The sequence below is a fragment of the Leguminivora glycinivorella genome, chromosome 10 (assembly GCF_023078275.1).
Source record: "Leguminivora glycinivorella isolate SPB_JAAS2020 chromosome 10, LegGlyc_1.1, whole genome shotgun sequence".
In the NCBI taxonomy this organism is placed as follows: domain Eukaryota; kingdom Metazoa; phylum Arthropoda; class Insecta; order Lepidoptera; family Tortricidae; genus Leguminivora; species Leguminivora glycinivorella.
Window position 1 is genome coordinate 7,496,910 of NC_062980.1, and position 13,704 is coordinate 7,510,613.

The following is a 13,704-nucleotide window of genomic DNA, read 5'->3' on the forward strand; positions in this document are numbered from 1 at the left end:
GGCCAAGTGGGTATATACGGCCGAGCGAGCGTGCGAGCGAGGCCGGATAGGGATACGAGGCCGGGAATCCGTTTTCACGCCGAGGCATGTATAGTGCTTTTCTCAAACATACAATGAAATAAAAAAAATGCTCTAAAGGACAATATTTTATAAAAAAAAAGTTACTTTGCAGGCCTAGGCCTAAAAAATAATATGAAATCCCTTTACAGTCCTCTCGAATTGTTGCGCCCAAAAAGCGATACTTCCCAGCCCATTTTAAGGAACGTAAAGACAATATTTCATTGCATGTTTGAGAAAAGACATTTTTTTAATGAATCTGTCACCGCAACTTGGTCGTAGAAAGAAGAGGTAAATTTCAAAATGTAGGTGTAAAGTTTTGACTTCCGAGCGCAAAGTGGTGGATTTCAGCATAAAAGGGCTGTAACGAAAAGAAGATTGGACGGTCTATATTTAAAAAAATGAGATTCGTAACTTAGTAGGTAACAAAAATTAATTCACATGAATAATTTAACATGAATTACAAATATCGTTAAATGCTTATTATTGCAAAGCTAATAACTGACAATGGTCCATTAACATTTTTGGATCTAGTTAAAATACCTACTCCACCACCATAAAACTAACTAGAAATACTAACTAATTAGGTACTTTGGAAGAGTCAACGACATAAGTTTTTTTAAGATATAACAATATTAAATTTACCTATGGCACCATCATAAAATTTAATTAATATTCGACATTAGTAATGAGGTACCGATGCACTAACTAATGGAATGGTTAAGAACGTATCATTAGCTTTCTGTAAATTTAAGCAGATTCAAAGTTTTCGAAGTGTAGATTGCCATCTTCTCTATTTTCAGCGCAATCCGGAGGTCCGTCGGGAAAATGGCATTCGAGAATGGATCTCGGGGTAACCTGAAACCAAAATTATTATATAAAATTTATATTTAGGTAGGGAAGCGGGATGGAAATAGATGTACTTGTACATGTACAGTCAACCAATTGGAACCCTAGGCCACTGTAGAACTATGTCATAGTGACGTTATAAATCAGATTGTAAGAAATCTCTTACTGCTTGTCATTTTGACATGGTTGTAGAGTGGCCTAGGGTTCCAATTGGTTGACTGTACCAAGTTACCACCTTAGGTATTTCAAATCTTTACCTCCATCTCCTTTACAAGGTCCGGCTTGTAACCCATAAAGAAAGCAAACGTTTCAGTTGCCTCAAGATCTTTATGTGGACTTTCGGGTTTCAATCGAGAAGACGCTCCAACAAGCTTACCTCCATATCCGTCACATAATGGAGGTTGTACCCCTTGAAGAACACTTACCTACAATACCTATTGCTCTAACTGCCTTACAGTCGTCATGTAGACCCGAAGAGAGATCGCTATTATGCGGTGCTAGAATATTCCAAGTCTTTACTTCCATAGCCTTCTGATGGTCGAGTTTGTACCCCATGAAGAATGCTGACTGCTCCAACTGCCTCAAGTTCTTCATGTGAACTTTTGGATCTCGATTGCTGAGATGCACCATTAAACTATGGGCAGGTTTAAACTGAAGTATTTCTATTTTACCTCCATAGCCTTCACTTGGTCCAACTTGTACCCCATGAAAAATGCTGACTGCCCCAAATGCCTCCAGGTCTTCATGCGAACTCTCGGATCTCTGTCGCTGAGATGCACCATTAAACTATGGGCAGGTTTAAACTCTGAAGTATTTCTATTTTACCTCCATAGCCTTCACTCGGTCCAACTTGTACCCCATGAAGAATGCTGACTGCTCCAACTGCCTCAAGCTCTTCATGCGAACTCTGGGGTCTCGATCGAGGAGACGCAGCAGCAGACCGCGGGCGGCTTTCGACAGTCCTGCGTTTGGTAACGTGCCTGGTACAGGCTGCTCTTGGTTTCTGAAAATATCATAAGGAATGGTAAATGCGAAAAGCGAGCGCCCGACTGGCGAGTTGCTGGCAATATATCAACCTGTTTGATCCAATTATTTTTATTTTAACATTGTAATAATTAGCATTAAATAAAGCCTTACTATGTCTATGTCTCTAAGCGTGAATGATAATAAGATGTTGATTAAACTAAAGTCAATGATAAATTGATAATAGACCATTTTTAATGAATTCCGATGTATGGTTTTTACCTAACAGTCGATCAAGCCGTTTCCATCAGTACAAAAACGAACAATTTCGCGCCTTTTTTAGTGACTTGCTTGAGTTATTAAAATTATTACAGAAATAGGGAACAATGGAAACGATTCTGTTTAGTTTTAAATTTGAAATGATATGGTTCCTCACGTGATATCGTTTTCATCATCGGTGTCATCCGCACGGCTCGTTGCTCTACGCGCAGCCGCAGGCACTGGAAACTGTGAACAATGGAAAAATTGCATTAACATATTAATATTACCTACTTGTTCCTTCAGTAATCATTTATGTCCTTTTTCGACAGCTAATTTTGAAATATGACAAACCTACATGCTTCAGTCAAAACGCACTGGCCGGTGTTAAAAAAAACCAATACTTTCCGCTGCTCTTTTGTTTTTTCTCGTGCATTTTCTTTAAATAGGGATCTGATTGCGATGAGCAAAATTCTAGTTATTTTTATTAAGTACCTAATTAAGTGTACATACATCGTGGATGCTCATGATTTATTTGTATTAAAAGTTAATACTACATATAATAATATTATGTGGGCTGCCTCTAACGCTGGTAAATATAATGTTTTTAAGTTTTTTTACATGAGAAAATGTATTTACACATTGAAACTAAAACTACGTACAGTCGAGTTCATAAATATGTGTACATTTTTTCACCTTATTACATAGAGTTAAGGTGAAGAAATGTACACATATTTATGAACTCGACTGTACACAAGTTGATAACTATCTAACTGAAATCTGGAATAGGCATAGGCAAGGAACACGCATGGAATAGGCTCTTGAGTAGGAAATAGTTAAAATTGTAGGTATTTAAACCGTGATCCAATTCTTATTTGTAATAGGCACGTCACGGGTCGAATCAAATTTAATGACCGAAGTTCAGCTCTCACTATACCGCATTTGCTGCTCTTACTTTTTGTTTATATTATTATTTTTTCCTTACTTGTGTCTGTCTAGGTGCATAGTATTGCGACGTCGAACATCTACAGGAGCACACACGCCCAATAACTAGTCATCGTTCGGCTTCATGAATGAAAAATTGAAAATCAAGACATGAACGTAAAGGTGAGTGAATAATGTAATAGCGATTACAGTTTACACTCTTTAGACATTTTATTGAAATGTAAGCGGTAAAATAAAAAACACAAAATTTGTGTTGCTTAGAAAAGTAAGCCGTTTTACTTCACAGAAAATGCCGTAAATTGTTAGCTAAAAACATGTCTTGTTTTCTCCATCGCAAGGTAATTTATTAATTCAATTTTGTTGTAAATCGTGTTTGATACTGCTATAAACATTATCTCGTCGCTCTTGTCTAGCTAGCCTATTAAGTTTTACAAGCCCTAACGTGTCCTAACTTAGTTGCATTCTTTCGTGAAGCTGTTGCCAACTTAAGTTCTGCGCTGAGGGCATGGGTTCTACTTCTATGTATTTTAAATTAATATATTTAGGTATTATTTAAAACCATTAGGGATATTGTTTTTAAAAGGAAGAGTATAGAGCCCGTGTGGTGACGGGTTAAGAATTTCACCACCCCCTTTCTTCCCGTGGGTGTCGTAGAAGTCGACTGTGGGATACGGGTTAAATTGTGGCGTAGGCGAGAGGCTGGCAACCTGTCACTGCAATGTCACAATTTTCGTTTTTTTTTTTTCAACCCCATTTTGCCAAGAGTGGCACTGAAACTTGAGTAGTTCATGTGCTCTGCCTACCCCTTTATGGGATACAGGCGTGATTGTATGTTATGTATGCTATGTTATGAGTAAAGATACTATCAGCTGCAAAAGTGCATGGCGAATGTATCAATGAATTCATTCATAATTTCTCCATGCACTCAATGCAGCTGAGAGTAGGTACTTACCGAATATCTTTTATGTAATATATTTAATTGATAAGATTTCGGTTGTTTACTCTTTTCCATTCAATGTATTTAACATGTATCATCTTAAATTTTAAAGTTTGGGTAACAGGTTTGTAAATAGGTTTGATAACCTAAGGTAGCCAGGAGCAATACCATAGTATCTTAGTAGTCTGTGGACAATACCCACAGAGAAAAAAAGTTGGTTTGGAAGCTTATTTGGAAGTCTTAACAGATTATTCGGAAATTTGAAGTTTTGCTATATGGCACTATATCTTAAACAATTTTTAATCGATTAACATAACTTTTACGCCGCATCTTGACGATGACTGGCATAATTAGTTTCATTGTTTACGGATTAGGTATAAACGCGTTTAAAATTGGTTTATGATAATGAGGTCTAAACGACAGTTTGAAAAAGTTAATATTCAGCCCGAAAGCGACGATACTCTCAAAGGGAAAGATAATTACGATACGACTCCTAAGTCGCGTAAAAACCCCATTAAATTTTCCATAATTTTAAAATCAACAGAGCCAACAAGGGTTGGTTCTATCAAGTACTGATGCGATCAACGGTAAGTAGAACCAAAAAAATTGAACAAAAAATGAAAGTCTATTCAACGCGGTAACGCGGCGAGTGTAATAGGCACCTTAGCACCAGGGGTTGCGCGGGGAGGCCTGTTCCAGTAGGTTTTTAGATTTGATTTAGTTTTATTTATAGGCTAGTTTGTACCTATTCTATAGGTACCTACGTTGTACCGTTTGGTTAGTTGTCACACTTGTCACACATACTGTGGAGTGTGTATTCTAATAAATAATTTTGACAGGTGATTCTACAGTATGACCTTTCATTCGTAGAATTCGTTTCGTTCGACAAATCGGGATCGGGATATTTTCAAAACATACTGAAGAATCAACACAAAATGTCAGTTTCTGCATGTCGAATAAACCCCCAGGGTTCTGTCGCAAGGAACCCAGACTCCCGTCGAAGCTAAAAATAGCATGTTATAATATGTACCTTAATCACACTTGGGATTTACAGCCTATATTAACGATTGGCGCCCGTAATAGCCTCGAAGATTATCTTTAACATGGGATAACGTTAAATAACTTGTTTTACTTTAGCACTCACTATTAGTCGATAAATTACTGCCAGTGATATCTAAATCAACTTCCATCGGCCCTTGTTTTGATCAGATGTTATAATACAAGATCATAATAGTTAGTGTTATTATGAATATGCAATGCGATATTACGATTGTATTCATTTGATTCAACGTCTAGGTATGAGTTTAATTTTATGTAAGTATATCTTTAGGTATCTGCTTCTGTCAAAGTAAATACAAGAGTACCTAAGTACCTAGGTTTTTAAAGTTCTCTAGTCATCGATTAAATTTCTTGCATGTTACACCATGGTAATTTTTATTATTTTGTAATTATTGTTTATTCATTTTATTACAAGTTTATTTTTAAATAGTTATTTAGTTATAATTTAGTTTTATTTATTTGTAAGATTTTAATTTAAGTAATTTTATTATGTTTTAATGAGTAACAATGTCACCACTTTTTAAAAATCTATGATTTTTGCCAGGCGGACCGTACGTGTACAATTGTACATCGTCTTGTTTTGTAACTTAATAGGCTCTTGCATGAAAAATCCCTTGTTTAACCTTAGGTAATGCTACGATGTGGATTATGAAGTATTTATTTTAAATATAGATTAGCTCTGGTAATAAAAGAGCTAAGTATTAATATTAAATCCAGTAGATACTTATCTGAAACTTGACTATATAGCATAAACGCAATCAAACTATAATCTACTAACATAAAATAATGACGTTATGAACAGGAAATGTGGATAATATAATTATAAAATAGACATCTTATTTAACCTAGCCCTAGACCGTGTCATAAAATCTGAACATTACCAAGTAGGGGTACCTAAGTGCTCTTAAGTGAGAATGAGAACACAGGCTAATATTATTATTATTATAGGCAGCTTAGGCTAAGTACTTGATTACAAGTTACTTACCTGGATGTATTATAAAATTGCTGGCATAAGTAATAAATTTTATATTTATAATGCCATAATCAAATATAAACAGTAAAAACTTAATAAGTTATATACTTAATCAAAAGAGATAGTGGTATATCTCTACTATGATTATAAAAAACAACTAGGAGACAGTCACAGATACTGTTGACCCGCAGCTGTAGGTACCATAATACTCGAACTTTAAAATAATGATCCTCTTTGAACAAATGCAATTATTTTATGTTCCTATTTATAATATAATTCTATTATGGCTGCCACTTTTGGCGTGTTATTTCATCCGCTACTATTAATAGTAGGTAACTGTACATTGTTTGTTTATTGTGATAGTTTGTTTTGTGTTCTCTTCCTCCCACATGCAGTGTAATCTGCACATTACATCTGACCGCATACGATTTTGACTGGTCATTCATTTTAAGTATTGACCTATTATAGGCACGCTTCGATTGTACTAGTAAAGAACCGTTAGAATAAGCCTTATCTCCAGTATCAACACAGCGGCAAAGATTAAGTAGGTAAGCGTTAGAATCGTAATTTTTTGAGTCTCAATTTTTTTTACACGAAATATTTAAGTAACTACGGATTTTTTAACTGCCGATGGCATACTCGATAGGTAGTTCTCAGAGAGTTTCCAGTGCCTAATAGCCAATAGGTATCCTATCTCAACGATGTCTCTCTTATTTCCCAGTAGGTATCTATTCGTCATAGAATAATAAATAGCCCTATTTATTATTCTATGCTATTCGTAGAACAGTTTTTCTGTGCTATTCGTTTACTTTAAAACTGTAGGTAACCACACCCTGGATTCGGTTTAAGATTTGCCATGGGTTGAATTCAAAAGGTGCTAAACTTGAATTAAATTTACCAAATTATTTTTGCCAATCCTCTTTTTTAGTTATAAAAATATGATTTCCATTACTCCTGTACATTTTCGAGTACAAATACAATTATGTTAGCTAATTAAATATAAATTAACTTAAACATCGACTCCAGAGTATAGAGGCACTTCAGAGTTCAGACATTCAGAAAGAACTGTTTTGATCGAAATTCTGACCAGTCTACAGATATTTCCTTCTATGAAACAATGTTTACACTCGTACATTCAGATCCAGTCACGATTCGACCGCATTTGTGAGTAGAAATGGCCACTGGTTTCCGAGCGGGTGTGTTTTACAGCAGTTTTCAAGGGACATGCCAATTAGCACCTGTGCTTAAGGTTGCCATAAATATACTTAGGAGTTATGGTCTTTTAGGAACGTAAAACAGGTTCATATTACATACATACATACAGGGTGGGGCCTGTAACAAAAGCAAAAAATTAAACTGTAGGCTATACTCCTTAAACTGACCAACATTTGTTCAGTGACTTTTAAAAATTATGAAGTCTTTAAATTTTCAATTTTTCATACAAAATAAATATTAGCTTCAATGTACGCCATTATTGTTGTCATTGACGTTGTCTGTCACACTTTAGACTTAACAGAATTCGCAATACATTACCTCTTAGAAAAAACTTTCAAGGGTGATAAAAATCAAAATACAAGTTATTTTTAAAAGTCGCTGAACAAATGTTGATCAGTATAAGGAGAATAGCCTACAGTTTAATTTTTTGCTTTTGTTACAGGCCCCACTCTGTATATAATACAGGGGGGTCGGCAGAGCACATGAACTACCTACTCAAGTATCAGTAGGCAAAAAGGGGTTGAAAAAAAATCCGTCACCACACGTTTATATTAAATACAAAAAATTGAGAGCTAGCTTTCGTAGCCCGCCCCTCATCTGAACTTAACAGCGCTTCATCGTGAGGAGTAAAGAGGCAAAAAATGGAATGTCACAGTAGGCCCAGGCCCAGATGTCTGGTGGTTACTATAAGAAAAGCTGATCTGATAGCGGCCTGTGGTATGAAATCTGCCTTTTTGGGGTTAACGATTTCTTCCCATGCATTTCTTAATTTAAAAATGTTTTTTTAACAAGAACCTAGATATATTACCTATTTTACCTACTTACATCCGATGGATAGAACAAACTGATAACATTCGACTAATGAAGTCACCACCTTAGTACTTAGTATTATATCAGCAATCCTTCTTCTTCCTCCTACCCTTATCCCACGTTATGTGGGGTCGGTACAACATGTCTTCCTCTTCCATTCTCCCCTATCTTTCGTCATCTCAACACTCACATCTTTCTTTCTCATGTCCTCTTTCACACAATCCATCCATCGTTGTTTGGGTTTACCCCTCCCTCTCCATCCATCAACATTCATCTCCAACATTCTTTTGCCTATATGACACTCATCCCTCATCATTACATGACCGTACCACGCCAACCTGCCACTCCTTATCTTTTCCGTTATGGGCGCAACTTTCAAACTTCCCCTAATATACTCATTCCTGATCCGATCCATTCTGGTTACTCCACACATCCATCTCAACATTCTCATTTCCGCTACGTGCACTCTCCTTTCATCCTCCACCTTTGTCGCCCAGCATTCAGATCCATACAATACAACAGGCCTCACAATCGTCTTATAGATTTTCCCCTTAAGTTTAAGGGGCATCCGTCGATCGCATGTTGTCCCTGAGACCTGTCGCCATTTCATCCATCTCGCATTTATTCTATTTTTCATTATATCAGCAATCCATTCAGTGCTAAACATTTGCGTTAGACTGTTATTGAATGAATATAACTGAACAATAAAAGAAACCTATTATGACCGATTTCTTGGAATATAAAGGCAGCCCTAGGAATTTAGATTGTGCTCAGTTCTCCTTGAGGCCTTTGAAGATCAAAGTAATTGTGGATAACGCAAACTCCGTTGTTGTTGCACGGCTATAATTATATTAGTACCTACAACATTTTCCGATTTACGACATATCTTAATTTAATTAGTCAGAAAACGTAAAAATCCTGTATTAAATTTTACCCACAATATCCTCGTCTATTGTATCAATTTAATAGTCGATTATTTTAAACTATAAAAGACTATGGGGTACTTCCATGCAATAAACAAATAAGCATTCTATGAAATGAGTGCTTACTATGTGTAGATAAAGAACCCAGTTTTTTTCGTATTTTATATGACGTATGGTGGGATAACTAATAACTAAGGATTTGCCATTGCAGGAGTAAAAATTTTGTGTTCGCCATTTAAGTGTTTTCATATTAGTAATTCATTTATTTTGAATACGATCACAAACAAAAATCTGAAAAACGCATTTTCATAATTATAATGTTGAAATTTTGTTGCTCTTTTTTATTTATTTATTCTATATTAAAAACCTTACATTTGTTCATACACCAGAGTGCCGTGAAACCCTATCAGGTTTGTGTCGACACTCGATTCGAAGATACGTTTTACATTTAATTTGTTGCTTAAACCGCTGAAAGCTTAAAACCAAAAAAAATATAGGTATTTGTTGTTGGATTAAGACACTCTCCAGAGTCTCTATAATGATCATTCGAAAACAGGCAACAAAAACGCTCTTACCCTAATTCCCCGTTATCCCATCTATCATGCTCGGACCATTGCACAAACGTTAAAAAGTAGAGCAACATGGTCGTCAAACTAGACCCTAATCGGACGGAAGTCTCACAGTTAACGGTGCTGGCTGGGACCCCGGCGCGGACCTCCGCTGATTTGTCAACTGTCCGCGATGACCTACTGCCGAAACTTGACCTCAGGCTTCGGAAGGATTTATCGAGCAGTTTGACTAGTACGTATATCTGGTTACTACAAAGATCAATCAGTAAATACAGGGTTGGGCAGATTAACTGTCCTAGTTTAAAAATGGTATAAAATTTTAAATACACTATAAAGTGTCAAGTAGTGCTATGATTTATATTCACAACATTCTATATTTTAATGTCCTATGTGATATATTATATCTGCTTTTCTTTAACTTGAATAATTTTAGGAGAAAATGCCTAGAAGGAGTTTGACCCGGCACGCTCGACCTCATCTGCTATGTCATGCCATTAATGCCATTAATACTACCCGACCCCAGAATATACCACATTTTTAGCCTTTTGCCTTTTCAATAAAAACTCTGCATTTATTTGTAAATGAATATATTAATAGTTATCGGTTGAGTGAAGATGCGTAGCGTACTTTTCAAGGTAAAATATCAGCCTAAAAATTTCGACGAAAATGGTACTTTTCCTCATGAAGATATGATCTGACCGAGTTTCTCTTTTGAATACGTTTGTGGCTAAAATATCTTCGTTTCTATTGGCATTTGTTGAACTCCTGAAATTGAAATGCATTTTCTTAGGAAAACGGCCATCGTGCCGCGTAAATTGCGTTTTGAATCTAGCCCTTATATTTTCTAAAGAAACAGCGTCCATACATAAATTATCCTTTCTATTTAGGTCCTTTAGTTCATGGTTATTTTTCATTATGCAAAACGTTGTCCCCTCTTCATTTCGATTATGTTATTGAATATTTTATGATTTTAGGCAAAATTTTGTATGAATCGCCCATGATTATTTTTACTCTACTGACACGAACTATCCAATTCCTATAAAATGGTAACTTGATTTCAGAAGTGAAAGACTCCTATAGTATATTGTGCAACAAGGGAGGTAAGGGAGATTTTGTCGACGAGTGTTAATAACTCGCGACAGCCACAGGCTGGAGAGAGTTATAGACACGAGTTTACAAAATCCTTACCTCCTGAGTTACACACAGTATTTTTCATCACATTTGAGAGGAAACACAGAGAAAAAAATCATAAGGCAAAACCTTAAGGTTGAAATGAAGGGCGGTGTTGTACTGCCCGTTGCTATGGCAACGCGATCAAGCACAAATCGAGATGGCCGTCACAATTTCCTGCCAGATTGCAAATTATAACGATTTAACTACGGGAAATTTACAAAATAAATGTAAAATATACTGAAATAATTGTAAAACATAAATAAAATGCATTTTTCATACCGTATAATATTTTTTTATAGCTTAACTAGCGACCCGCCCCGGCTTCGCACGGGTACTATGTAAACCTTCCTCTACAATCACTCTATCTATTAAAAAAACCGCATCAAAATCCGTTGCGTAGTTTTAAAGATTTAAGCATACATAGGGACATAGGGACAGAGAAAGCGACTTTGTTTTATACTATGTAGTGATAGTCAAATTTTAGTTGTGCAAAAAAAATCCTTGTCTGATTGAAACATCCTTTGCCTGAAGTATTGTACGGATTGTATTAATTTTTAAAACTAAATCCATTACTCCCTTGGGAATAAAATAGTACATTATTCTTCAGTACACGTAGACGCAATGAGACCTTTAAACAGCAAATGTGATGAAAACACTATTAAAATAAATGGAATAGCAGGTAGTACAAAAGAGACTTCTATTTAACGATAAAGTTAAGTTATGTAACATTACCGGAATCAAAGTCATTTTATTTAACGACCAAAACGTAAAACACATCATGCGATTCTAGACATCGTATCGTTTCGTTTTAACATCTTACAATTTGATTTTTTTATTTCAAGCAAGTTTTGTAGAGTTAATTATAGGATAGTCATTAGTAACTTTAGATGTCTAAAGTTCATTTATTTTCAGTCGTGTACAATCATAATATATGTATTTATGTGTACCCGGCATCCCATAGCCGTACCTATAATTTTAGCTATTAACCTTACAATTTACACCAAAAATTATAATTATGTCAACCTGATTTTCAAAAACTTACAAAGACTAGTGTGTTATTTATACATTTATAAGTACCTATAAAATTCTGCAGCCGACTGTACATACATTAGCACGGCCGCCCATCGAGGGTCCCTAGCCGCTCACAAGTCTGCGGTCATTGACACCTTTACATATAGGCACATGTTCAGGGGCAATTCCAGGCAGCTTTATATCAGCTCGTCTCATTGCGAATACAGAATATGTAACTAATACCACAGTATAATAAAGAGTATTATCGTACCGTATGTAATAATATGGAAAGTGCCGCCCACCCCCTCTCGGTTACCTCACAGTTACCGCCTGTCAAAAACGCGAACAGTCGACCTGTCATATTTCACTCATAACGAGCTTAGACTGTGTGCTAGGAACGCGCCTCTTTCATATATTTGATCGCCAGTGTCCGAGGTGTGCTAATAGAGATGAATGCTGTCACCGTACCCTGCTTGAAAAATACTATGGTTTAGTTGCGTATTAGAGTCGGATCAAGCTTACTCTGCATGGCATTTGCAATGATAAAACGTGGAAATACCTTCATAATTGTCAATTCTCTTTTAAATTATAATATAAACTTTATAAATGACACTCATATACTTTGTTCTGAAGTCTATTCAAAGATGTTTAAATTATTTGGACCATCCGAACCATAGAGGAATAAATAAGGGAAGAGTTTGTAACTCAATACATCAGTAAATGCGAGTTATTTGTATAGGCATAGTTATAGTGACATCTAGCGACAATCACGCGTCAACTAGCGTAAATTATCAGTACTGCTACTTGTCAATAGATGTCGCGACGAACGAAGAGTCTAATGCTCACCAATTTTTAGCTAATATTACAATAGTATTAATCAGTATTCTGTTTTCAATTCCTTCTGCTTGTAATGTAAGTTGTAAACTGTTCTAATAATAAATTTTTGGCAGACGAGACACTGTTGACACCTAGTATCGTGTAGTGGTACTGATAATTCACGCTATTTGACGCGTGATTGACGCGTGATTTTCGCTAGATTTCACTATAACTATGCCTATACAAATAACTGGCATTTGCTGATGTATGGAGTTACAACTCTTGTCTTACTTATTCCTCTATGATCCGAACAATGCCTATAAAAATTAATGTCACAATGATATACAGGGTGGAAAAATCGAATGCCACATGGATGGCAACTACCTTAAATATTGTAAATAGGACATTTTGTGTAAGGGAGACTTTCCTTTGTTTTTAAAAACAATAAATTCTGCATTTAAGGATTTATGAAAAATCGCTTGCCTCAGTCGGGACTCGAACCGGTCAAATGTGACAAAAAATAACGTGCCAAATAATGTGCCAAATTTTCATGGCGGTCCGTTATTCTGATTGTTTTTGTTATTTAGAGAAAAATGAACCTTATCAGTAACCCTTTCAATCTGCATCATAAAATACGGCACGTTAATTTTTGTCACATTTGACCGGTTCGAGTCCCGACTGAGGCAAGCGATTTTTCATAAATCCTTAAATGCAGAATTTATTGTTTTCAAAAACAAAGGAAAGTCTCCCTTACACAAAATGTGCTATTTACAATATTTAAGGTAGTTGCCATACATGTGGCATTCGATTTTTCCACCCTGTATAGGTACTAGTATGTTTTTTTTGTGTTACTAATTTTAAATATCTGTTCTCTATTCGAACACGTCACTCACCCATACAATAGGTGACTTTCTTAAGTTCTTCACCTATACCTACTTATATCAACCACTTTGACATTGACAGTTTCATATCGCTGTGGCATCTTATAAGCCATGTTCGAAATGATCATTTGTCACTAACCAAGATCATATATCATATCACACTATAGCCAATTATCTGCAAATTCGTCCAAGGCCATGCTTCGCAAGAGACCTTGACAAACATTGGATGATATCCATAATAATGTATCCAGCTAGTCAATGACCT

At 35.8% G+C, this 13,704-nt stretch overlaps 1 protein-coding gene across 1 annotated transcript in view; it reads right to left on the reverse strand.

Moving 5' to 3' along the window:
* Window positions 1-282: 282 nt before the first annotated feature.
* The window catches only part of LOC125230703 (serine/threonine-protein kinase S6KL), a 94,096-nt gene continuing 80,674 nt past the window's right edge, over window positions 283-13,704 (reverse strand). The window contains exons 8-10 of the mRNA XM_048135960.1: window positions 2,306-2,376; window positions 1,732-1,909; window positions 283-915 (exon numbers count right to left, since the gene is read on the reverse strand). Coding sequence (XP_047991917.1) covers window positions 808-915; window positions 1,732-1,909; window positions 2,306-2,376 — 357 coding nt within the window. The 3' untranslated portion in view covers window positions 283-807. The remainder of the gene's footprint in view (window positions 916-1,731; window positions 1,910-2,305; window positions 2,377-13,704) is intronic.